General features: G+C 45.8%; 1 protein-coding gene across 1 annotated transcript in view; it reads right to left on the bottom strand.

Moving 5' to 3' along the window:
- The window catches only part of PRDM16 (PR/SET domain 16), a 472,618-nt gene that overhangs the window by 272,366 nt on the left and 172,531 nt on the right, over nt 1-27,721 (bottom strand). The window contains exon 2 of the mRNA XM_066637408.1: nt 9,142-9,491. Coding sequence (XP_066493505.1) covers nt 9,142-9,491 — 350 coding nt within the window. The remainder of the gene's footprint in view (nt 1-9,141; nt 9,492-27,721) is intronic.

Genomic DNA, 27,721 nt, shown 5'->3' with positions numbered 1-27,721 from the left:
GACAAACTAGAGGGGGGAATGAAATTGCTATCTAGAAATATCTGAAGGACAGTCAGGTGGCAGATGGAGCAGATTTGTTTCGGTTACTTTGGAGGGTAGGGCAAGACAAAGTGGTTAAAATTGCAAGAAGGGGAATTTTTGGCTAAGTCAGGAAGTTTGATAGTAAAAGCCTGTAAGACGGCAGTGGAACAGCCTGTCTTGGAAGGTGGTAGAAGCTACATCGTTGGAGGTCTTCTAGAAGAGACTGGATAGTCATTGATCAATGACACTGTAGTGGCAGATAATCTGCAGTGGCAGGGGGTGGACATGATGATCTCGTAGCACCCTCCCAATGCTATGATTTTAAGGCAAGTCATGCAGGCATTTGAGTTGTATCATTGCATATTGGTAAAAACAAAAACAATATTTGCCAAGGTGCACCCTGGAAAACAAGCATCTCTGCCACTGAAGGAACTCCAGAGGATTTAGGGGAGACTTACTTTGGTAGAAGCAGGTGCTTCTTATAGGCTCTCTTTTTAACCCCAAGATGTTGGGTACTGGGCAGGGCCTCGGTGGTAGGCCATAGGTCTCTTGATGGCACTGGACCACTGGTCAATGCCACATTTGCTTAAGGCTGCAATCCTATCCTCACTTTCCTGGGAGTAAGTCCCATAGACCTGCTTAGGACTGTGCCCTAAGTCTTCAGCATCTCAAAACTGAGGTCACCAGCAAAAGAAGATCAGAGAGTCAAAATCATCTGGGTATTCTAAACTGGGGGAAATATTCTAAATCTTAGGGTGAAAAAGGGAGGCTACAGGAAGAACTTAGACCTGCTTCCACCAAAGTAAGCTTTCCCCAAATCCTAAATATTTCTCACTTTCTAAATAGACTGTCAGAAGACGAAACAAAAGAGCTTGCAAGAAATGTGGGGAGCACCAGGCAGAGGGAACGTTTTTCTCACGTAGATTGGAAAAGAAAAATTAAGAGTATCACAAAGTCAACAGCGTCGGTGGCAGATAACAGAAATGGCCAGAGCCTAGCCTGGCATTTGGCAAATACGGAAGATATTGAACATGGCTGAAAATGCAAAAGCAAACAGTCTTGTATCAGGAGAACGAAAGAAGGACAAAGTTTGCCACAAGGTTACAGAGGAAAGTCAACCTTCTAGGGACTTCTCAGGCTTAAAGAAAAGAGTCATTTGGGGGTAGAGCAAATGTGCATGATTTTGCACTTGTGGAAAACCGGTGTGATAATGTTTGCTACATCCTGTGTATATGTGCGATCACCATAACTGGACCTGCCAAAAGACAACAGCACTTGGCGCACACTGACAGCTGCAGCAAGAACAGTTTTTCACACTTGTACTGGCCCATGTTAGTCCTGCTTCCTCCTGGAGAGGGGCTTCAGCTCAATGGCAGGACATCTGACCAACGTGCAAAACATCCCAGGTTGTATCCCCATTAGTCTAGTTTCTTCCTGTGGTTTATCTGTGGAACTCCTTGCCACAAGATATTGTGATGGCACCTGGACTAGATGCCTTTAAGAGGGGATTGGACAGATGACTGGATGCCACTTCTAGATTTCAGAGACTAGCCTATCTCTGAATGCCAAATGCAAAGGAGTGGCAACAGCGGACGGGTCTCTTGTTGTCTCAGGTGCTCCCAGAAGCACCATGTGCATTCCAAAAGTCTACTTTAGGTTGTAAGTGCTTGGGCCATATCTGTTTGACTCCATGAAACTTTGCTGCATATTCTGTCCATTTTCACTTTTTTGTCTTTCTGTCTAAGCTCGATCTGCCTTCCTTTAAAACTCATTGCTGCTTTGTCTTCAGCGGAGAGGTGAACCAGCTGCTATAATGTAGTGCCAAAGAGAGCAGGAAATGATTCAGAAGTCCACAGTTTAATCTGATCGCTACCAGGAACAGAGGAAAATGTGGACTAGAGTGCCTCTGACCCATACCGGTTCTCCACATGCCCTCTTCTGCCTTGCTCCCTGATTTCTTTTTTTAATCCACGGCCTGAGGCAACCAGCTCAATCAACCTCATGGATGATCTGCCCCCAAGGAATATAAATCAATGTATATGAAGATCAAAGTCGGCCCATTCATGAGGCCAAATGAAGGCAGCAGGTTAGTGGAGGGGGTACACATCTCTGTCCACCTCCTTGCATCATTGCCCCTCCTTCTCCTTCCACTCTCTGGATTAGAAAAAGAAAAGGGGGACACAGGAGGTATAGTGCTGAGCTAGAATAGTGGAGGGTGGAAAGAGTAAAGGCTGGCACACTATCAGATAAAGGAGGCAGCATTTGGTAGACCACTTCAGGCAATGGGACATCTTGGGCCAGCCCTGACAAAGCTCTTTGGACAACTGCAAATCATAAAAATGTCTGGCATGGGCAACCAAAATGGTTGGGAGGGATGAAACCCTGGGGGCCTTTCATTTGGAACCAAAGTTGATGAAGGGGAGGAGAGATAAGAGAAGTATATGCAATTGTTCACAATGCAGACAGGGAAGTGAAGAAAGCTAAGTTTTTGTGGCGAAAGGAAAGCTTACCCTCCTCTCTAATAACAGTTGATCATTGGATCATTCAGTGGAACTAATTGGCAGGGAATTCAGTTCAGACAAGAGAAAAGTAATGTAGGTATATAAGACCTGATTAATTTATGGGGTTTGCTGCCATAGAGCCATGTAGTCTGCTGCTCGTGGCCGGTGTGATGGCCATTGGTCCTACAGTAGATGAATTCATGGAGGAGAGCCCGATCACTGGTTAGACAAAGTAGCTAATGTGGGTAGAAACACCAGCTTCAGGGACAGTACATCTCAGAATGCCACTTGCTGGGGACACGGCCGCAGAAGAGGGCCACTGCTTTCATCTAGTTAGCCATTGGGCAGGAGGTCTGGTCTAGAGGGTAGAGCCTCCATTTGCCTGAAGATTAACATCCACAAGGTCGCCAGTTCGAGGCCACCGGCACCGTGCGACCTTGAAGCCGCTGGCAAGCTGCAGCTGAGCTGTTCCATCTGCTCGGAGCGTGGGAGGATGGAGGCCAGAATGTTAAACCAGATCGGAGTGTAACACCTTGAATGTGGTGGTTCTTGAAAGAGAGAACCTTCTTTCAATTTGTAAAAATCCCTGCATGGATTTAATAAGCCTGCCTGTGTAAACCGCCTTGAATAAAGTCTTGAATAAAGACCAAGAAAGGCGGTATATAAATACTGTATATTATATTATTATTATTATTGTGGCAAACAAAACATTAGATTTGGTGGCCCTCCAAGCAAAGGTGTCCGTGTGTTCTGAACAGTCCAAGTAAACGGTACACGTAGCCTGCAAAAAAAAAAAAAAAAAAAAGCCTGTTCCATTCCAACTCCCAACCAATACGTTGCGTTCCTCGGCAAATGTTTTCCTTCATTCCACAAGGTGTTTCCATCTAGCTCATAAAAGGATATTGCATGTGTGCAAATCCAAGGCTGCCTCGTGTCCACACCCTCCTTGGAATGGCCCGATATTTCCAAGGCTTTAAAAAAAAAAATGGTGAGGGTGGGATGGAGAGCTATTTCCGCACACAACTGGGAAGGTGGTGCTAATCAAACATTCCGAAAGTTATGAGATTCACGGGCAAACCTTCCCGGGTCAGAAAAAAAAGGAGTTTCTGAGGCATCTTTGTTAAACACAGTGGAAAGTGGATTTGGCAAAGTTTCTTTTTTTTCCATTGGTCTTGTGAAGAAAAAAAAAAGTTGTGATTGGTTTATCGGGCATAATCCTGCATTCAGTAATCCATTCACTCTGGGCCAACAACCAAAACTGCTTTTTTTATGCAAAACTTTAAAAAGATTTATGCTGGGATTTTTTTTGGGGGGGGGGGGTGGAATGTGTGTGTTCTTTGGTGCTTATCGCTGGGCAGTCTCAACAGTCCTCTAAAAGCAGAAATGAGAGCTGAGGTAGTACAGTGGTAAAGAGCCTAAGCTGCCAACCAAGATTTCGTTGGTTTGAATTTCGTCTCTGCTATGAACTCACAAGGTGGCCTTAGAAAGGTCACCCTTGCTCAGCTTCAGTTCTTCCATCTGTAGAATGGGGATAACATGATATGACTGATGGGGCTGTGGGGATTCCATCAAGATAATAGCGTGAAATGCTTTGAACATGCAGACATGAACTATCAATAATTAAGTTAGTATCGAGTGCCATTTATCAACAGATATTAGAAGTGTTAGCAGTGGTAGCATGGCCTTTCCATGGTGGTAGGCTGTGCAGCATGGCCTTTCCCAGTTTGAAGAGACACTTGGCCAACAGTCTGAGGCTAAGAGGCAAAGAAGGAAGGCCCATAGCCAGGGAGATAGACCAGGGGCAGACTGCACTTGCTTCCAGCGTGGAAGGGATTGTCACTCCCGAATTGGCCTTTTCAGCCTCACTAGACGCTGTTCCAGAACCACCATTCAGAGCGCGATACCATAGTCTTTTGAGACTGAAGGTTGCCAACCAACAGCAGTGGTAGTCAACATTTCAGATTTGGCATACTCCAAGCTGGCCCAAGATCTCCTGTTCACCCCATTTCTTCTTCCTCTCTGTCCCTCTCTTCCTTTTCCAAACCAGGAAGTAGAAGGAGAAGAAGGAGCAACAGAGGTAAGAAGGCAGGCAGAGATGAGCACCCTCCACCAATCTGCTTCCTGAAGCAACTGCTTCAGTTGTCCTCATGGATGGGCCAGCCATGGGCTTACTACTATCTGATTAAAGAAACCTGTTGATCAACAAGACGAGTTTCAGTTGCCTCATTGATTCATTCATGGGAGGCAGTAGCACAATGGGACTTACTTCTCAGTATACATTCCTAGGATCGTGTTAAAAAAGACTACAATCCTATGCATGCTTACCTAGGAGTAAGCCATGCTGAATACAGTGGAACTTGCATCTGAGTTAACACACATAGGCTAGCATTCTAATGTGCCTTTTTATATTTTTCTGGTTGTATTTTTACAGCTGCAATCCTGTCCACACTTACCTGGGTATAAGCCACATTGACTACAATGGGACTTACTTCTGAGTAGACACGCCTAGGCTTGGGCCCTAAATCCAATTGTTCAATGTTTATACATTTCTTTCAAACTATTGCAGCCCACTCCAAGAGTTCGAAATGAAATAAGCTAAGACTTTAAATGAAGTGTCCAAGTTTTAAGGCACTTATAAGTGGCAGGAGAAGAATAAATTCTAAGAAAGATATTTCAAGCCAATTTTTGGGTTCAAGGGGTTGTGGCTATGGGGCTGTCATGATGAGCTTCTGTGCTTTCAAATTAACCACCACCACAGATGGGTGCTCAACAGAGCAGATTAAGAAACAGGAGTCTTAAGATTGAATGGTTAAGAACCTTTGCAGCAACACCTAAGAATGGAACTATTACCTTTAAGATTCATCTAGTCCAGCACTCTGCTTCCACAAGGCCCTGCCAGATGGCTTTAGAAGCTTCCAAAGTAAACTGTTTATGCATCAAATTCAGGATATGAAAAAAGAGGCGGGGGGGGACATCCAGCCACTTCATGCATCTGACACTTTGGCCTGCCATAAATCAGCTTGATGTTTAAAGTGTCACAGGTCTCTTTGGCTTCCCTACTGCAACTGACTAACACTGTCACTCGCCTCTGAATCTGTCCCTATGGAAAGCGTTCTATTTGGCTATATAAAGAGGAACTCCTCCAGCCTTCCAACAGTTGCATCTGGCAAGATGGGGGGGTAGGGGCAGTGGGAACACAAGTCTAAACACAAGGCAGGCTCTGGTGTGCTCCCTGGGGCATTTGGTGGGCCGCTGTGAGATACAGGAAGCTGGACTAGATGGGCCTATGGCCTGATCCAGTGGGGCTGTTCTTATGTTCTTAACTACAATTCCCAGAATGCCTTGCAGGTCTCTTGTTATCTGGTGTGCTCCCTGGGGCATTTGGTGGGCCGCTGTGAGATACAGGAAGCTGGACTAGATGGGCCTATGGCCTGATCCAGTGGGGCTGTTCTTATGTTCTTAACTACAATTCCCAGAATGCCTTGCAGGTCTCTTGTTATCTGGTGTGCTCCCTGGGGCATTTGGTGGGCCGCTGTGAGATACAGGAAGCTGGACTAGATGGGCCTATGGCCTGATCCAGTGGGGCTGTTCTTATGTTCTTAACTACAATTCCCAGAATGCCTTGCAGGTCTCTTGTTATCTGGTGTGCTCCCTGGGGCATTTGGTGGGCCGCTGTGAGATACAGGAAGCTGGACTAGATGGGCCTATGGCCTGATCCAGTGGGGCTGTTCTTATGTTCTTAGGCAGAACAGAACAAGAAGGGAAGGGAAGTGAATTTCCATTCACACGTTTTAACCATTCTCAGATTAAGAGAAGAGAAAATTCCTGTTGCATCCAGGAATATAACCCAACCTTGCAGATTATCTAGTACTCAGACCGTGCAGAAGCACAACTATACAGAAGAATATATCAGATTAACTAGTACAGTGGTTCCCAAATTGTGGGTTGTGTCAAAGGTTAAACAGGCTACGTGCATCAAAGATTAAACAAGCTGCTACAAGGGGGGACGGACGGACACTGCTGACCAATCATCATGATAGCCACACCCCTTGGCATTTATAAATCAGGCAGTAGCCACTGGGACCTCTAAAAAGTTTAAAGAACACAACATTACTATACTCCAGTGGGATGTATCAGATTTGCTAGATACAGAGGCACCCAGAAAGGTAGCTAGGAACATATCTACTCTTGTAGATCATCTATGAATACAGAGGTATCACCGGTGGCAGCTAGGAGCATGAAAGAAGGAAATCATAGAGTTGGAAAGGGTCTAATAAGTTATCTAGTTCAGTCCCTGCCTGCAGCAGGAAATCTTCCTAGAGCATCTCCATAGGTGCTCCATCAAGCTTCTGCTTGAAGATCTCCAGGGAAGGAGAGTTCACCACACCGCTCGGCAATCTGTTCCACTGCTGCACTGCCTTTGCCGTCAAGGAATTTTTTCCTGACGTCCAATCGAAATCTCTTCTACAGTTTGTACCTGTTGGTTGTAGTTCTACTTTCAGAGGCAGTTGAGGACACATTTGTCCCTTCTTCCATATGAACAGATATACAGAGGGAACGCACCAAATTAACTACTACGTACAAAAACACCACAAGTGGCAGACAGGAATGTATGCTTCCTCGCAGGTCATCTAGTCCATACAGAGGCATGAGTAGTGGCAACTAGGAGCATATTGGAACAGCCAGCGCACATGTAGAGGTCCCAGTCAATTTTGGTTTCTTTTTTGTGACTTCCCCCTCCGCCGAGTGAAGTTCCTAGAACCAGCACAGCTTTTCCCTGCAATTTCAGTGGAACTAAACACAGCCTGGGAAGTGGCTGCATCATGTGTTTGCCTTGACTCTCTCCCAGAACAGGAAGCAAAAGCACCAGCCCTTGGGTTTATTGTCTGACCGAAACCAAAACCAACAGAGGAGGAAAATATTCCTAGAAAGTGAGTCGCTTCCACTGTCCCGCTTTCCTGCTCCAGTTAGTGAAATGGCCCACAGTGTTTCTTTTGGGGGGCAACAGGGAGAAGGAAAGCAGGCCTTCCAATCTTGGCTAGAGACATATTTGAGAAACGGAAGGAGGGCTGTTCAAAAGTAGATACAAAAATATTTACGTTGGGAACTGAATCTGTAAGTTGGGCTGTACGCATGTTTAAACACACACACACTGAATTCTGCCAATGACATTCAAATCCTGTGATATGACTATGGAAAACTTCACAGATCAGTCTTGCCTATTCTGCAAGCTTTGCTCAGTCCGCTTTTGAAAGGAATGAGCAGGGTTAGCCCCAAGACTTCCTGGCACCAGACATGACATGTCAAATGCTGCCCACATTGCCTAGAGGTGCACCATCATCCACCACTCCTCTTCCCACTCCTTGAATTTGAAAAGAGGGTGGAACAGCAAGTGTAGTGGAGAACAAAGTGGTGGGTCAGAGAAAGACATGTTCCTGTCTACCACGGCCCCTCTTCCTACTCATTCCCTGACACTCTAGCCTATCACTCTCCTCTCCTCCACACTTCCTGTGCCCTTCCATTGCCTGACACTCCAGCTTACCACTCTCCTCTCCTCTCCTCCACCACTTTTCAGCTTTGCTCCATTCTTCCTTTTCAAATCCAATGAACAGGAGGAGGAAGAGGTTGTGGAGACAAGCAGGTGGGAGGAGGGAGACTCTCTCCTAAAAATCTGGCCCCGGAAATGAACACCTCAACAGCTGGCCTGATAAAGAGGCTGGCCCAGAAAACAAGTTCACAGTTGAAGCGTTGTTCTTCTTGATGCCCTCCAGATAGCCCTCCTTGATTGCCAACTCTCATTTCACAAGGAAACAGATCTTGCAAAAGGTGGTCCCTGAATCTCCCCCGCCACTTGCGGGAGCAACATCACCACCTTCATCAATCAGAAACACAGTATGACAGAAATCACAAGAAGCATATAAGCAAAAGTCACTCCTTCTTCTAAGGGCAGGGCCCATGAGAGGGGGGTAAAGGTGGCAATCATACCTGGGCCCAGGGTCCAAAAGGGGGCCCCAGAAATTTCCTAGGATCCTAAATTTTCCAATGTAAGTGGGATGCAGGGGGCACACCTATGGGCATGGCAATTACTGCTGCTGCAAGCCACATGCATCAAGCATACCGCTCAACACAGTGTCAGATCTGGGAGGAAATGGGCCTGCTACAGTAGCTCTTTGGCTTGTGGGTCTCCTTACCATGAAGGAGTGTACAGGAGCTCAGGGACACAGCTGTATAAGCAAGTTTTGATACACACAGGACACTTTCCATTCTGGTGTGAGCCTAAAGATGATGATGCTAATTTTCTGCAATGATTTTCTATATTTAAAAGATTTTAGAGAGACTTAGGAGTGTGTTTGTTTTACCATATTACTGTATCTAGCTGGCAACGCAGGTAGACCTGGGCTCTGCATCAGGAAGTCCAGTAGATCTGGACTCCAAAGAGTAACCTGGCTGTCACCACCGTTCCCACCTTATTTCCCTCCCCCTCTCGGGAAGGGGCCCAAAAGAAATTTTGTACCCCCTGATAAAATTCCTCTCTGTATAAAGGTCATGCAAAAGTCAAGATTCACTGTTCTCTTGCACACCAAGGTCAATTCATGATGAGTGCAACAACAAATCTTACCTCCCATCCAAAGCTTGTTTCCTTCAGCATCGTCCTCGGGAAGGTCAGGTAGGGCCCAAATCTTTCCCCGATCTCGATCTTCTTCTTGGTCCAGATACCCAGGCCTGCACCTGGAATGGAGGACTCCCTCAGTTCAAAATCAGGGGGGATCGGAATGTCGTCGGGAATGTAGACGGGAGCCTCGTAAGGTGAGCCTTCCTTGGGGTTGAAGTCCTCGCCTGCGGGAAAAGGCGATGGAGGTCCAACAGGGATGGGAGACATGATGCTGTCTTCTGTTTCCTCCTCTGCACTCTCGCCTGCCAGGAGGTCTGCCTCAGTTTCATACATGCTATTCACAACCTCGTTGTCACCTGTTAAAGAGAGCACAGAAAAGCGTGTGAAAATATGCAGGTGAAACGTCAGTCCCTTCCACTGGGCTTGAAACATTGCCCTATTTTCTGTTGCTGGCTTTCAGGTGGGGGGAAGGTGGTGGTGGGGGGGACATGTTTAGCATCTACTGAAAATAATACAAATACAAGTCTACTGCAAATAATACAAATCACTCCTGCCTGAGGCTCAATTGACAACATGTGACAGGCCTCTTTGATGGTGGCTCCCACCCTATGGAACTCTTTGCCACATGAGGCCCTGTTGGCAGCCTCCCTGGAGATGTTCTGGCACAAGCTGAAAATACCATTGCTCCATCCAGCTTTACCGATCTTTGCTGATCCCCTCTTGGTTCCTGTTCTGCTCTCTTCACTTCTCTCCCTTGAAATTATTTTTACCATTTATTGATCACCGGTGCATCTGCTTGATTTCACAACATTATTGCTTCGAAGGTATCATTGCAACCACTTTGGTTTCTTGGGAAAAAGTGGAATACAGACACGCACACAGAGTCAATTCTCAGCCAGTTCAATCCTATTAAAGGTCAAACTGTGCACAACACTGTTAATCTGGACCTTGGGGCAGTTACAGCACAATCCTAAAATGCCCTTGGGCCAGCACAAGGGACTTGTGCTGGCCCAGGAGGGACACAAATATGCCATAAAGCATGCTTGCACCTCCTCAGGAGCAAGCCACGCCAGCACATGGAGGTACGCTGGAGCATGGAGGCTACATCCAGCCTCTGTGGCGGCTTGCCCCAGGTAGGGTGTGTTGGCCAAGCTTGACTGACACAGGGGTCTAAGAAGGGCGGGGAGAAGGCAAGGAGGAGGCAGGCATTTGGGGGCAGGGGGACGGTGGGCAGAGGGCGGTCACAGGAGTGGGAGGGGGGCTGGGACCCAACAGATATGCTGGATCCTAGCCCCTGTTGCTGAGTAGTGCAGAGAAGCTGCAAGCCACTTGGCTGTCCTTGGACTTCTGCCACCTTCAGAGGCAGCGTAAGTTCGAGGAGACCCATTGGGGCTGCAGTGGCTTACCTGGAGGTAAGGGGAAGAGTTTTCCTTGCCTCCAGCAGAGCCACTTCTGGCCACAATCTTGTGCTGGATACAGCACAGGCCTCCTGGCCTGCCTGCTCCAGTACAAGACAGGATTGTGCCGTTATTCACACATCCTCTTCCATGTAGGCATAGGTTGCATGTGAAGTACACGGAACATTGATCAGTAAAGATGATCCCTTGTATGGGGTTTTATGGTGTTGTAAATTTTGCAATTCAATCTCTGTGGTTAGCTGTCTTGAGTGCCCCATTTTATGGGAGAAAAGGTGGGATATCAACTTTTTAAACTGGGTTAGTCACCTGGAAACAGGTATGAATACATACATGAATATAGGTACCTGAATATTCTGTACCCAGGTAAAGTCCAACGTGTGAACAGGCCTAGGAAACTACTGTAGAATTGTGTTCCTCTCCTCTGCCATTTTTAGAATCGTACCAGATCTAAACTTCACAGATCCAGGACTGTCAACCCGAGGAAGCCTCCAAGTTTTTGGACATCTAGGCAGCCCTCTTGCAGGCCTCCCAAGCTGCCCATCACAGCTCAGGCCTGGATTTGGTTCACTAGGTTACTCAAATGGAGGTGAGCAGCCTGCCTGCCACTCAAACCGTGTCCCTTGCTTTTTGTGGGGCTTGGAAGCCCCGGAGAAGTTTTCTCCTTGAACACGACACCGTTGCCAGCTGATGCACAACTGCACCTGGAGCACCGGGGGAGCCAGTAGACATTTTGCATCCCTTTTCTGCCCTTTTTTCTTCTTCTTTGCAAAGACATAAACATTAGCAAACTGTTTGAGGAGGTTCTGAGGATGGTGGAGTTCAAACAGAGTATAATGGAACACAGGGGAAGGTCAGTTCAACATTCTACCTTAAAGTTCTTAAAGGCACAGGAGCCATCCCCCCCCCCCCCAAATAAGGAAAACACTGCTAGTCCTGAGCTCACTTCAAAACACCCTACAGACCCAGAGTTCTCACCACATATAGATTTGTGAACATGCCAGTCATGTTGTGGTGCTGGTGCTGTACTGGGTTCTATTCATTCCCCCTGGGGACTATATAATGAATACATAAGCCCTGCACAATCAGACCACAGGTCCATCTAGTCCAGCATCCTGTTTCCCCACAGTGGTCCACCAGGTGCATCTGGGAAGTCCTGAAGCTGGGCACAGAGGCAAAGAGTCCTCTCTCGCACCCTACAACTGAGATCCAGATTCATTCTGCCTCTGGACTGGGATGAAGCATATCACCATCACAGCTACTCACCTTCAATAGACTTGGCCTCCCCTGTGAAGCTGACTCATCCTTTTTTGAAAACCATCTAAACCAGCGGTGATCAACACATCCTGTGGCAGTGAGTCCCACAGATAAATTATGGCAAACAGCAGGGGGTCCTCCAACTTTATGTTACGGCAATATATAAATTCACACAACCTCCTCGCATTACAGATAGTCATGGCCCACACTCTGAGAACCCTTGGAGTAAGACAGTTGGCCCATCTGTCCATCTACTCAGTTTTGCCTTCACTTACTGGCAGTGGGTTTCAGGGTTTCAGACAGGGGTCTACCTGAACCCAGTTCAGAGTTTTGTAACCCCTTTCTAAGCGGTTTGTGACTAACACTTTGAAAACCTTTGCCCTATGGGACGAAGTCCTTTCTTTTGTTTTTTCCTGAATGTTCTCATTGACTGACCCAGTATTATGGAGCAGAAATGACTCCATATGCAATTTTTCTGCATCCTGCATAAGAAACCTCTACCATACCCTCCATCTTTTTTTCTGAATCATAACGCTTTAAATATTGTCATCTTTATTCACTGGGAAGAGCTCATCCATCCCTTCGCCTAACAACCCCACTTGCAAGGCTGGGGTCTTACCCTCAGCATCTATGTCCAGGGTCAGAATCATTAGAATCAAACTTGGTAATTGAGCTTGAAGAGGGGGCTGTGATTTGTCAGTGAGATTTTAAAAGAAAGGGAAAAAAAACACTCTGTGCATGCTCAGAGCTAATAACATCTCTCATTCTGCCCTTTGAAGAAGGAGTTTGTGCTCAGTATGAGAGGATAAAAGGTATGGCTCAAGGAGGACAAATGGGGTTATATGATCCAAGTCTGGTACCTGTGAGGCAAGCTGCCCCCCACCCCAGCCCTCTGTAAATGTGTGACAACTGGTCCGCATTCTTCTTGGGAACAAGTTTACCTTCTTTCAGTTCAGCCGTTAGCTGCAGACTCCTGCTTTCATTGTACCATATTTCCCTCCCCCCTCGGAGCCCCCTCCCCAGAATAACAATCCAACAACCACCTCATTGTGGATTCCGGAGCAATGTGAGGAACTCCTAGCGAGAATATTAATGGCTGACCTCTGATGTAATCGGGAAAGGGGGGGTTGTGCCCAACCCAAATGGTAGTTTTCACTCCGGCATGGCAAGGCATTCTATGACCCCAAAAAAGAGCAGAGCAGTTATAACAGCAGGGCTCAACTTTCCAAAATGAACCTTTTATCTCTTTTATGCTCCAAAAATGGGTCTTGGGCCTGCTGAAAATATCTCCTCCTCTTCTTTTGAGGACTTGTAACTTTTATTCTTAAAACCATTGCTTGAGATTCCTGAAGGGATGGAAGGGGTAGCTTGCTGTATTTGTTCCTGGAAAAATATATCTATGGTTTATGAGCGCTCACTTCAGGAGGGGGCGGGGGAGAGAAGGGCAAACTTGCTGTCGCAAACATCCCCCAGAAAGAAGCTTTCTAGAAGCATTAGACACCCTAACCCTGAAAATACTTGCGGCTGCAGTAAATGCTTCTCCTCCAGGTATTAGCAAGTCAAATTATTTTCCACTCTAGATTTTGCACTTATGAAACTGTTCCAACCAAGCTGAGAAGAGGGGGAGCTGCAGAGGGAGCGTGACCCACAAAAAGAAACCTGAAGTGGCAAAACGAAACATTGAAGGAAGAAAAGAAGCTCCTTCTGACTGAGTCAGTCCCAGTTCAGCTTCCTCAGTTGTGTTAACACTGACTGGCAGCTGTCTTCTGGGTGGCACCTTCTCACCTGCCCTCAACACCCCTGGAAAGAGAGATAGCTGGGGTGGTGGCAAGCCAGAGGGCAAGATGTGGTGGCGCAGCTGTCTGGCCCTTCAAAGGAGGCACAGTTTGAGGAAGGGGGGGTGCCTCAACCGTGACACAAGTGTTTTACCAGATTCCCGGTCCAAGGGTCACTTGCAGAACTTATGCCTGCTTTAAGCTAATTAGTTCACCTTCATGCCCTCAACAATGCCCCTAGTTCTGCCCTACAGCACTGCTGGACCACACCACCAGGGTAGCTCCCCTGTTCAACCTGCAGAGGTCCTCCTTCCTCCCCTCTCCTGCCAGCAGCTTCTCCAGCCACCACAGCAACACCTTGGTCCTCAGCAGGTCTTGGGAGTGGCAGCCACACACCAGTCTCTAGTGTCTCCAGCAGTTCCTGTTCCAGCAATCCTCAGAAATCCATTCACCTGTCTGTCAGTTAGTCCATTGGTCAGTCAACAGGTCCAGTAGTCCATCAGCTAGTCCATTATTTCCTCAGTCCATTAATCAGTTCACATGCTCTCTCTCCTTCCTTCGCTTTCCTCCTACCCACCCCCTTTCCTTCCTGCAGGTGCTGCTTTTAACCCTGGGGGTCTTTTTGCCTCCAAGTGACTACAGGTGTGCAGCACACTCACTGCAATCCAAGGCCCTGGTGTGAACCCCATGCTTGCCTGCCAGAGCAGGGGGGCACTGTTGACACCACACCCCATCTCCTCAAGGGATCTTGCACATTTCCATTACAACAAGCCACCCTACTCTTGACTTGCAAAACTGGACTTGCAAAAGGTGGCATCCAGAAAAGCAATATACTATAAGGGAGATTCCTAAGAGAGACATCACTGTTCCTGGTTTGGGGTTGGCAGGGCTGGATGACAGAAAGAACTTCCCTCATAACTTGCAGTTGTGTGAAAGTGAAAGACCAGTGAGAAAAACGTAAACATTTAGCAGGGGGGGGGGGAAGAGTACACGAGTGAACTGAGATTTTACGCAAGAGACAGATTTCTACGCGAAAGACTCCAACCCACCTTGCAGTCTAAGGGCCCAATCTTCTCCAACTTTTCAGCACCAGTGCAGCTGCAATGCAGCCCTGAGGTAAGGGAATAAATGTTCAAATACCTTGAGGAGGCCTGTGACTGCCCCCCCACCACCATAGGAGCTCCAGTGGCACAGCTACATCAGTACTAGAAAATTTGATAGGACTGGGCCCTAAACCTACAATCCCATGCACACTTATCTGAGAGCAAATCCCACTGAACTCAATGCGACTTTCTTCGGAGAGGTATGCATTAGATTGTGCTCTACCATATCAAGTCCAGCAGGATTTATTCCTAGAAGAACATCCATCCTGCATCATTCATTGTGGGACCCCTTTTGCACTATGTTAGTTGGGTATCCCCCTCCCCTATCTTATGTTTTCAGATCACAGAAGTGGCCCCTGGCAAGAGATATACCCAGACTTGTAGCAGTTTTATGAAATTCCATTGTGCCGGAAACATGGCCGCACTCCAAGGTTCAAGCTTGGCAGATCGCTGAAGAACTGGATGTTCACGGGGGGGGGGGGGAGTGTGAAGAAAAAGAAAACAAGAAAAAATACGGGTCGTTTATACTTGTGTATAAAAGTGGCAACAGGCTCTGAGTTGCAAGGAGAGATTTGTTGGCAGATAAAATGTGGCATGGATTGGAAAAGAAAAGTACAGACAGTCTCATTCTGTAAACACAGAGAGAAGAATTCTGGGTCTTGTTTCTGGGACATAAGGTATGGAATCTTGGACTGAGGAAATGAAAATTTGAAAAGGATCAAGCATAAAGAAAGATCTCTCTCTCTCTCTCTCTCTCTCTCTCTCTCTCTCATTTGTATCTTTATTTTTTAAAAAAAATTCTATCCCATCTCCTCTGTGGGATATGCACATGGCACCTTTCACAAACAAGCTAAGCAGGAAAAAGTGTCTCTCACTGATAACTCTAGATCAGCCATTTTCAGCCAGTGTGCTGTGGCCCACTGGTGTGCTGTGAACAGTCTGCAGGTGTGCCTCAGGAGGTTGGGGGAGGGTTATTTATTAGCAGGGCCATTGGGGGATGTGAGCCCCCAGCTAGCAGAACAGTGTGCCTTGTCAGTTGTCAAAAGGCTGGTGGTGTGTGCCTTGACAATTTTAGTACCTTGTCAGTGTGCTGCGAGATGAAAAATGTTGAAAATCACTGCTCTAGAGCTTTAAAAATATTACAGACTGTGATGTAATTGTGATTCCAGGAGACTGACCAAGCACATCCTTTCCTCCTGCTTTGGAGAAGGACTTAGCTCATTGGTACCCCTGCTAACTGGGTAAGAGGAGAGGCACTTTTTCAAGTAGGTGCTCCTCTTTTTAGCAGGGGGAGAGTAACTGGCCCACCTCACTCCAGCAGGGTCTTTTCTAGTGGCTGTCTGCTGGTATTCTTTTGCATCTTTTAAGATTGTGAGCCCTTTTGGGACTGGGAGCCATTTAGTTATTTGATTTTTCTCTGTAAACTGCTTGGTGAACTTTTTTGTTGAAAAGCGGTATATAAATAATGATTGGTAGAAATTCTGGTTTCCATACAGAAAAGGTTCAATCATTGATATCTCCAAATGGAACCGGGAAATATCCCTGTCCTTGTTGGCATCCTTCAGTCTCAGAAGACTATGGCATCACGCTCTGAATGGTGGTTCTGGAACAGAGTGTCCTCTCCAGTGCGCGAAGCCTGGGTAAAGTAGGTATGGAGGATAGGCTGTTACCCATGCAGCAAATCCCCCCTCTCCACGTCGCTGAAATGGTCCAATGGAAAGGCAGAGGCCAATACGGTTGGTTCCAGCGGCGTCGCAGGAGTTGCCAGAACGTGACTGTGTTCAGCCATGAACTGCCTCAGGGACTCCGGCTCCGGATTTTGCCTCGAGGTTGACTCCTGAAGCCTCTTCCATAACTGGATGTAGCCACAAGGCAGTGGAGGTTTGGGATCAGAGTTTTCCTTCTCTCAGATGAGCTGCCTTCCCAGGCTGACGAGTCCCGTCTACCCGGTGGCTGTTTAGTCGCCTCTTACGACAAGTACAGCCAAACTGAGGGCCTATTCTTATCCCCAGCCCCCAGGGGAATCCTTAGGAATCCCTGTCCTAAGCCCTAGAAAACCACTGGCATTCAGAGTCAGCAAGATGGGCCAAGGGCCATACTTTTGTACCTTAAACTTTGGCTCAGCCTTAATATCAAGTAGTAGCATCAGGGCTGGCCCATCCATGAGGCCAACTGAAGCTGTTGCCTCAGCCAGCAGAGAGGTTGCCCATGTCTGTCTGGCTACTTGTATCCCCTGCTCCTCGTTCTCCTTCCGCTCCCTGGATTGCAAAAGGAAGAGGAGCACAGAGAGGAAGAGGATATGTGGAAACACAGAGTACTGAGCTAGAACATTGGAAAGTGGAAGGAACACGCCGATTCAGGTATTGGGAGGTCTTTGACCAGCCCTGAGTAGCATTATAGCAATTCTGAAAAAGAGAATGTGATGGAACCCCCTAGCATGCATGCAGAGAAAGGACTGTCCACACACCACCATAATGCATGGTGTGTAGTGAATCAACTGATCTTTTCATGTGCCAGGTCCCAGGTTTCATCCCTGAGATCTCCAGATAAGGCTAAGAAAAAGACCCCTCTCTGAAATCCAAGAGGACCACTACCATTCAGTGTTAGCAATACTGAGCATGATGGACCTGTGGTCTGACTCACTGGTGCTCAGGGAGCTAGGTGGGCCCCTTGTTGACTATGGGCCAACAGCCACTGCCAACTCCTAATGTACCCCCTGCCCCCAAACCGAGGAGCTCACTGCAGAACCCAAACTAGGTGCCAACTTTGGTGCTACCTAGTCAGGTGCTATTCTTGAAGCGGACCACATAGCAGATTAATTGCAATTGCACAAGAGTGACCGGACAAACAGCTCTGGGCCTCCGCACAGTGATCTGAAGTGGTGGCAAATTCCAGAAGCCTGTGCCTGCACATGCCAGAAAGTTAAGGATTTTGCGGTGCCTGAAAGAGTGACAGCCCCACTGTGACACAAAGGTTTATACCACAATAAATCTGTCCATCTTCAAGGGCCCCTCGAGTCTTCTAAAATAAACAAAGAGGTGGAAAAGGGATTTGAATGTTCATCAAATACCGAAGAAGTCTCTGAGCTTTTCAATAGGGGTCGACGGGGAGGAAGTGCCGGCTCTGCTGTTCTTGCAGTTGTCCGGGAAGCGGTGCCTTCCCTTTGCAACTTGATGGAACTGTGCCCAAAGCTCTCTGCGTTGTCAGACCTCGCTTGGACTTGGATCCCTTTGACCGAGCACAAAAAAAGCAAGGGAACATTTCACACCTTCGGCAAAACAAGGGGAAAAAATGAATCTTCTCCCTGTCTTGGTTTCCAAGTGGAGCAGAGGGCTGCAGGCCTTGCTTCTGTCTAAACCAGCTCTCCAAAAGGCTTCCCAGGACAAACAGTATTTAGGGATAAGAGTTCTCCCTTCTGATCCTCCCGCTCCCTGGTTAATCCCTCTGCAATCCAATATTTCAGAATTCTGACTTTACTAAGAGAACTTCTAAAATTAATCGCAGGCATGCCACAACTATCAGTTTATTTACATATCTCTCCCCCCCCCCACCCCATACTACCATACTTAAGGGAAGGGGGCCAGAGGCAGCTGAAGATCTTTTCGGCATACAGATTCAATTCCCAGCATCACCACATAGGGCAAAACATCCATGTCAACAATATCAAGCTTGATGGGCCAACGGCTTCCCTTACCCTATCAAGGGACCAAGGAATGAATGAGTAAGGCATGTTCATATATACCAGGGGTGGCCAAACAGCTCGCAAGCCACATGCAGCTTTTTGACATATAATGTGTGGCTCTCAGAAATACATTGGCTGAGCTCCTTTTTGCATCACAGTTAATTAAAAGGTAAATAAGAAATTTTCAAGCTTTACGATTATTTACCGGGTATAAACTGAAAGTCCCCTGGATTAAAACATAAGTTTAATGTTCATGCTGAGTAAATATATTTAAGAATTTAAATGTACCTTAAATATTGCTGCTCTCAAACATCTAAAGTTTATTGCATGTGGCTCTTATGTTTGGCCACCCCTGGTGGATAACATGAACACTGTGAAAGGAACATACATATTATGGCTTCGTGTGTGCATGTGTACAGTGTATCCTTCTTATCTGTGGGTTTGGAACTCATGGATTTGACTCGTGAGTGCCATCCCACACTGGAGGACCTCACATGACCTCCCGAGGGGTGAGGAAGTTATGTCCAGAAGGCTTTTCCATTTTTTTGCTGGACTGGAAGTGCCTTTCAGAAGGCTCCATCAGGCAACCTCCCTGCTCCCCAAAAGGTTTGCCAAAGTCTTCTAAAAGGTACTTCTGGTTTTTGGGGCTGGCACTCTCCATAGATTCAATTATCTGCAGAAATTGGTATCTGTGATATGTCCAGAAATGGATCCCCTGCAGATAACAAGGACCCAATGTAGTTGGGTTCTACCCCTGTCATCTCCAGATAAGGCTGGCTAAGGTTAAGAACACATTCCTGCAATATTATTTTTTCTGATGTGCATGCATTTTATTCACCTATCTAGAAATTTCTACCCCCCCTTTCTGCCTCCAAAAGGACCCTCAAACCTGCCTTACCACATATTTAATGCAAAATTATTATTATTATTATTATTATTATTATTATTATTATTATTATTATTATTATTATTATTATGTCTAATAATAATAATAATAATAATAATAATAATAATAATAATAATAATAATAATAATAATTTATACCCCGCCTTTTTGCCCAAAGGGCACACAAGGCGGCTTACAAACAATTTAAAATACAACATTAAAAACAATCATTAAAACAATTTACAATACTTAAAAATCTAAAAAACAAACAAACTCCATGGATTCTCATATAAAAAAGCAGGAATGCCAGCCAGCCTGTCAACAACTAAAAGCTTTTTGAAATAAAAAGGTCTTCAGTCCATGCTGAAATGTTAGCAATGAGGGAGCAGTTCTCAGTTCTAAGCGGAGGGTATTCCACAGTTCGGGGGCCACCACCGAGAAGGCCCTCTTTCTGGCCGCCGCCCCTCTCACATCTCTTAGTGGCAGCACAGTCAAAAGAGCCCCCCCAGATGATCTAAAACATCGAACATGCATAAGGCATGAAACACCAATAATAAACCATTCAACAACTTAAAAAAAAAAAGCAGCTCAAACTTAGAACCAACTGGGAGCACGGGGATAAAAAAACACAGACAAATACAGAGGCAGCACTTGCAACATCGGTTTAGATAGAACAAGGCTTAAACAGATTGGAAAAAAGACACATAGGAGGGCCTATTGGGCTTCAAGGGGGAGAGAATATCATAGCCTGGGGATTGCAACCAAAAAGACCAGGTCACGTGGCCATCCCCCACAGTGAGCTTCAGAAAGAGAGGGAATATAGAGCAAGATCTCTGTCTTTGAATGAAGTGGATGGTGAGATTCATAAGGAGAGGGATGTTTCTTATAACCCGTAGCTAGAAGGGGTGCAAAGCACTATGTTTTGCAGGGAGCCTCACCACGGCGTGCAAGCTGCCCCTCTCCCTCCGCAGGGCTGCAAGAGCAAAAGGGAGGCACTGCCTCCCAAGTTTGCCCCCTATATTGCACACTGTTGGACTCTGTTTCTCTTTATTGTTACATTCATCTACCCTCTAATAGCCCATCTTCCATTGATTTTTAGAAGCCACAAGGGACATGGCCATTTGAGTTCAAGACAAATTGAATTGCCCTGCAATGTGTTATCAACAGTTCCAAATTAGGGTTGGCACTGATAACTCAGACATATGAAATTTGAAGCGAATGAGTGGATTATTCCAAAGTAGGAATATCTGAGACTTACCAGGAGAAGCCAAATGAATTTCCAAAGGACAACGAACTTTCTAAAATTACTAAGAATAGGTCACATGAATAATGTGTGTGTTTTAAGGACAGGTTTAAATACCGGGGGTGGGGGAGGCTTGGTGAAGGTCCCTGAACAGGGAATTCCAAAGTTCCAGCACCGATGTTGCAAGTGTTCATTTACCTTCCATCACCACCATCAAACAGACCCTGTCTCTGCTATTTGTCAGCTGATTTCATGTGGAAAGTAGGCTACAGTGCAGGGTTTAGACAAACTCACATGGACAGTGAAGGTCCTGCAGGAAAATCAGGCCCATGTTGTCTATGTCTCAATAATAATAATAATAACTTTATTTTTACCCCACCTTTCTCCCCGAAGGGACTCAAGGCGGCTTACAACAGGTTAAAACAGATTAAAAACATAATTTAAAAACAGATAAAAGCATATTAACGCATATCATAAAAACAGTAGTCAGATAAAAAGTAGTAAAAAGGTAAAAAGAGCATAGAGCAGCAAGTCATAAAAGAATCAGGCCTGTAAAAAATTAAAAGATGTTGAAAAGATGTTAAAAAGGTCGAGAACTCAGAAGGCTTGTTTAAACAGAAGGGTCTTCAGGCCTCGCCGAAAAGTCTCAAGAGAGGGAGCCATTCTTAAGTCAAGGGGAAGGGAATTCCATAGCATTGGTGCCACTACTGAGAAGGTCCTATTTCTTGCCACCACCCCACGAACCTCCTTGGGCGGTGGCACTTGTAAAAAGGCCTTCTCTGATGACCTAAGAGGACGAGCCGGATTGTACGGAAGTAGGCGATCTCTAAGATACCCTGGCCCAGAGCAGTATAGGGCTTTAAAGGTCAAAACCAGCACCTTGAATTGGGCCGCCAGTGTAGCGAATGGGCAGCCTATGTAGCCGCTGGAGAAGCAGACTGACAGAGTCAAACCGCCTACCTCCAGTAACCATAAGGGCCGCCGCATTCTGCACTAATTGCAGTTTCCGAACCGTCTTCAAGGGCAGCCCCACATATAGCGCGCATAGGTCCCCACATAGGTCATCAAGCAATGTTATGTCTCTTTTCATTTAAAATATTGAAAGCAACAAACCGACACACGTTCATCTACCAACAGAAATAAAATTCTCACAGCATGTTTACACTAAAACAGTACCGCCAGCCACAACCAAAATCAAATTTAAGATGATGCAGTGCCTCAGAATGCCTACTTGGCTGCCCACCAATAGGTGAACATGCAAGGACGGACTGCAGTTTATTTTACTTATTTGTTGCTAAAAACTCTATCCTGCCTTTCTCTTGCAGAGGCAAAAGCCCAAGGAGGCTTACAATGGTTGGCAACTTTCAGTCTCGAAAGACTATGGTATAAGCCTACAGCACCCACTATTTCCAGGTGGTCTCCCATCCAAGTACTAACCAGGCCTGACCCTGCTTAGCTTCTGAGATCAGACGAGATCGGGCATGTGCAGGGTAACAGCTTACAATAATTTTCCTTAAAAACAATAAAACATTTAAAAAATGTACAGCATATCAAAATCATCAAGAGCAGCAGCATACAGGAGTAAATACATCCTAAGTCAGTGGTGGAGCCCCTGTATGGCATGCAGAATGTCCCAGGGCCCAATCTTATTCAACTTTCCAACACCGGTACAGCCACAATGCAGCTCGGAGGTAAGGAAACAAATGTTTCCTGACATTGAGGAGGCCTCTGTGACCCCACCAAAGACTGCATCATACACCCCATTGGCATGGCTGCACCGGACCTGGAAAACTGGATAGGACTGGGTCCCCAGATTCAATCCCTGGCATCTCCAGGAAAGACCACATATGAAAACCTGGATCACTAGAGCCAGTCAATATGGACAATACTTACTACAAAGGCAACTACCTATACAACAGTGATAACAACACTTCTTTGAAAGGCTATTCCTCCACCTTGGAGCCAACACCAAACAGGCCCTGTTGATCTCATCCATCGGGCCCATATGCCAAACTATGAATAAGGTTTGGAGAACTTCATCCTAGCCCATTGGCTAAGAACTGGGTTGTCTTAAGAAACCATGTGGAAGTTGCAAAATGATGAGGTGAGGGAACCTACAGAAGAAAAGTTTCATTGTTCCGAAATCCGTTTCTGAAAGCGTTCGGTGGAATTACATGAAAATTGGTTGCGTGGACGTGCTTTCTCAAGGACTCAATTTGCCTTCCATTTCAAAAGACTAAATTAAGGTGTTTTCTTTTATTAAAACGATTTCTGCTGGTGGAATGGAGACTACAGCATGTAACAATATTGAGAAGTGTTTCTTAATGTGCGTTTTCCATTAGTAAAACCAGCAGGGAAAGTGTCCAAATACTTCTCTTCTAAATGCCAGTATTATATTTCCTGTAAAAGTCAAGTTCAGCCAGGCATCACACATATTTCCACACAGAAGTCTATTACAATCATTAACCAAAGGCTGCTGTCCAGAGGCGAAGTATTACCTGCCTCTTTCGCAAGCTTCTACCCGTATTTCGGCCACTGGCTTGCAAGAGGTGTGAAAATCCCAACAGGATTTAAAATGCACCACAAATCCTATTTCTCTCGTTCTGAAAAGAAACCGGGAGTATTTTCTCCCCCTTGATTTGAGGAATAAAGGGTTCCAAAAAGACTAGCTCAGAATTCGAACTTGGGAAGGAGGGAGGCCTTGCTATTTGGGGCTAGGTGAGGATGTGATGCTGTGTCTTTTGAACTGTGAACATGGGATCTGAAACACATACGTGGGAATTCTCATGAACAACCAAAAGCCCAATCTTATGCAAGTCTACTCAGAAGTAAGGTCCATTCTAGTCAAGTGTGAAAGTGTGCATAGGAAAGTGCACACCCAGGAAAGTGTGCATAGGATTGCACCCTAAGTATGGTACAAAAAAACACAAGTATTCTAAAGCCCGTGGTGTCCTATTTAATGGTGCATGAATGTCAATGTGGACAGGTCAGTAACAGGATTTTGATTGGAATGTAAATAAACTGAAATTTAATTTTCTGAATATTTCTTCCTTTTTTTTTTTTTTGCTAGCCAAAGGCTGCAATCCTAACCACACTTTCCTCAGAGTAAGCCCCATTGAACAAAATAGGACTTACTTCTGAGTAGACCTGGTTAGGATTGTGCCCTAAGTAAAAGGTTAAATGCAGAGAACTCCACCCCCCCCCCCCGGGGCACCTACTTGGTAAACTGGCTCCACTCTTTAAAATATCTACTCAGCCAACCTGGTAGAATCAGAACATAATTTGGCAAAAGTCTGACTGAGCTCCAAACCAAGATTCCCTGGTCCAAACTTCACTCCTTCTCAGCCCAAAGTGTTACCCACTTGCAAAATGGAGATAATGATATTTATTTAAGAACATAAGAACATAAGAACAGCCCCACTGGATCAGGCCATAGGCCCATCTAGTCCAGCTTCCTGTATCTCACAGCGGCCCACCAAATGCCCCAGGGAGCACACCAGATAACAAGAGACCTCATCCTGGTGCCCTCCCCTACATCTGGCATTCTGACTTAACCCATTTCTAAAATCAGGAGGTTGCGCATACACATCATGGCTTGTACCCCATAATGGATTTTTCCTCCAGAAACTTGTCCAATCCCCTTTTAAAGGCGTCTAGGCTAGACGCCAGCACCACATCCTGTGGCAAGGAGTTCCACAGACCAACCACACGCTGAGTAAAGAAATATTTTCTTTTGTCTGTCCTAACCCGCCCAACACTCAATTTTAGTGGATGTCCCCTGGTTCTGGTATTATGTGAGAGTGTAAAGAGCATCTCCCTATCCACTCTGTCCATTCCCTGCATAATTTTGTATGTCTCAATCATGTCCCCCCTCAAGCGTCTCTTTTCTAGGCTGAAGAGGCCCAAATGCCGTAGCCTTTCCTCATACATTTTCCTAATTTATCTTACAGGGTGGTTATAACAAAAGACTGCATCGAGGTAGTACTTTCAAAGCTGTTGGGACAAAGCACAGTGTCGGAACCACACACAGTAAAGTTTTATATGCCGCCTTTCCTCTTAAAAACTAAGGTGCCTAAGACAACTCACAATACAATACAATGCAAGAAAGACCATTGCTTAGCAGGAGGCAAACTGAGAAATCTGCCTAGGGGCATCTGTTACTGTACAGGTCTGTCCATATTCCATAGGCTCAAGGGCTATCTCAGGGATTCTATACATCCAAGGGTTAGTCTATAGGTCCAATGACTATCTCAGGGATAGCATATAGTTCATGCTACACCAAGACTTCAAATCTCCTATACAAATTTATCCAGGACTGCAGCAACCCACTTCAAAATTATGGGATGAAATAAGATAGATCTTTAAATGAAATGCACAATGTAGCAACTGTTACCCTGCACATGTCTGATCTCGTCTGATTTTGCAAGCTAAGCAGGGTCAGGCCTGCTTAGTACTTGGATGGCAGACCACCTGGGAATACTGGATGCTGTAGGCTTATACCATAGTCTTTCAAGACTGAAGGTTGCCAACCACAATGTTTCAAAGTAGGAACCAAAAGATAAGAAAAAACTCTAATGCAGAATTTCTTTTTAAAATTTGTATAATCTTAGTGAGATGACTATGGGGATCTAGCTGAGGGAAGTGTCACAGTGAGTTCCTCAGCTTCCAAATTTCCCCATACACTGTTGCTGAATTCACAGGTTTTGGGATGACTTTGAAAACATGCATGATGCTAGGACAAAAGAAATGAGTGTTTCCAATCAAGGTCACTGCCCCCCCCCCCAGTGGCTGATATTTCCACCCAGTGCTAGCTTTGTCTCTGGAATCCTGTTCATCAAAAGTTGCTGGATCCAAATGATTATGGCACTTTCAACCAGAGACGAGAACTCGAGCTAAGTAAATCAAGTCAGAGTTGCGAGAACACACGTTTTTCACTGACTCTTGCGTGCTCAAGTCATGCATGTCAAAGACTTGAACAAACACTTGAGTCTATTGACTCAGAAAGCTCTATGGATTTGGGTGACTCGAGTCACCCAGACCTGGTTAGGGAGTGCTGCTTGAGTATTCTGATGTTGTGCCACTTCTGTGTCGCCTGAAAGACCTCATGTGGTGATCTGGACGCTGGGCATTCAGATCTGTGCAACCAGCAGCAGGGTTCACTGAGGAGGCAGAGAAAGTGGCTGGGGCTGGAGGGAAATGGTTAATTTTTTTATTTCGTTTGGATTTAAGGGTATCAGGTTGCAGAAGTAATGAGCTGCAGAAGTACCTAGCTGGGTGCTGCATGTGTCCAGAACATGGGGAAGCAAGGTGCATCTTCTTGTCCCCCGGATTATCCATTGAATGTGTCCTGATTTTGTGTTTCAGGGACATCAGGGGGGTGTTTAAAGAGAACTCCAACACACACACACACACACCCCGGCAACAGCTCTGTTTTTTTCTGTGGAGTCATGGCTGACTTTTTAATGGAAAGGACTCAAGACTTAAGTCTTTTAGAGTCCCCAAAACACTCTGGGTGACTTAGAAAGTTCATTCATTAGGACTTGTTTTTGAGTCAAGTTAAAAGCAGCTGAGACTCGTGACTCGACACAGGTCAAGCTGGGCTGGATTTGCCCATCTCTGCTTTCAACTGGAAATAAATTGAGAGGCATGAAATTGTCTTCCTCTCAAAAAATTATTGCCTTTCTTCAGTTTTCTGTCGGTTTTGTTTTGAAAGGATTACACCAATTTCTGAACTGGTGGATTGTCAAAAATACTGATTTTTTTTTTTTTGCACCACAGCTGAAAAGGCAGAAATGTCTAGAGTGGAAGGTAGCAATCATTCAACCCCTCACACACCGTGATGAAAATGCACGCTGTAATATATTTTTTTCGGGAGGGGGGGGTTTCTTGCAGGAGAACTCATTACCAATTTGAAGGAAACACAAAAAGTTACAGAAACCACACTGGAAAAGAGAGAGAGAGAGAGAGAGAGAGAGAGAGAGAGAGAGAGAGAGAGGAATCCTGCTATTTTCCTTGCAAAAGCTGCCATGTCAGCTTTGATAAAAGCATGGAAAAAAAGTTTCCAGTTCATTGAAAAGTTCTTTCAGGTGGAAATGTAAGAAAATAATAGAATTGGGAAGAAAGGGGAAGGAAAAGAGGGAGGAGGGGAAGAAAAAGATGTACCCTAATTGAAATTTTGGAAAAATTATTATGCATAGAAAAGCAGGATTGGAAGTTATTTTAAAAAGTACTCCGTTAAAGGTTGTAAGAAAACAGGTGTCATTCCCCCCAAAAGTAAGAGATAATGCAAATTGAACCCTCAAACTCCTGAAAAAGGGGTTGGGGGAAATACATTTGCAACTCTCCCAAAAGAGACCCTGCATTGGAAATTCGCATCCCTGCCAAGCCGAGGCATCAGTTCTGTTGTCACGGCCTCATTGTCATTCCCCTCACTCCTGGTTCCCCAGGGTCCAGAACAGGAGTCTTGGCGCTATTAACGGGGCAGATTAATAGCGGTGGGAGCAGAGAGAGAGAGAGAGAGAGAGCGAGAGAGAGAGAGAGAGAGGCACTTCCACAAGCATGGCAAATATTAATAATAATCAATAACAATTCATACTCCTTAATGGGTGCTAGATAAACATCCCCCTCAGTGCTGGGTGAGGAGGGGCAGGGATGCCAAAACGAGGAGCTGGTAGCCATAGGCACTGCGGAATCAAAAGGAAATTGGAGGATAAATGCTGGATGGAGGGGAGAGCCGTGAGGTGGATATCAAAAGCATGGGCTTTCCCCCCCTTTTTTCAAGACGGAAGGGACAACGTAACAATGTGGGACAAGATTGTGCAGGAGGAGGGGGCTGAGCCTAGACTAGGCCAGTCCCTGCTCTCCTGTTTCCAACGGCATACTTTTTTTTTTTTTAATACTATGCTGCATGTTTGCGAGAACTGTGTAAAAGAACACTGAAAGCGGCTCAAAATAATATGTCGCTTTAGTGTGCTTCATCTCTAGCGTGAGGTTGGTCAGCAGTTGCGGGAGCCCGAATGGTCACGGAGCTTTGACGGAGTACAGTTGTGGGAAAGAAGCATTCTTAGCTCACATTTGTCCGCAAACATTCCTCATTTATATTCTCCCGGATCACCGGCCTCCTCCTGCCCTGCCCCATCTCAATGCAAAGTATTCTCACCATCTCAGCCCCTGCTAACTGAGCTGAGAGTGGTGTCCTCTTCTGTTTTGGAGGGGGAGAGCAATTG

The sequence above is a fragment of the Tiliqua scincoides genome, chromosome 9, assembly GCF_035046505.1.
Source record: "Tiliqua scincoides isolate rTilSci1 chromosome 9, rTilSci1.hap2, whole genome shotgun sequence".
Classification (NCBI taxonomy): domain Eukaryota; kingdom Metazoa; phylum Chordata; class Lepidosauria; order Squamata; family Scincidae; genus Tiliqua; species Tiliqua scincoides.
This window is presented reverse-complemented; position numbering and strand designations above follow the sequence as displayed.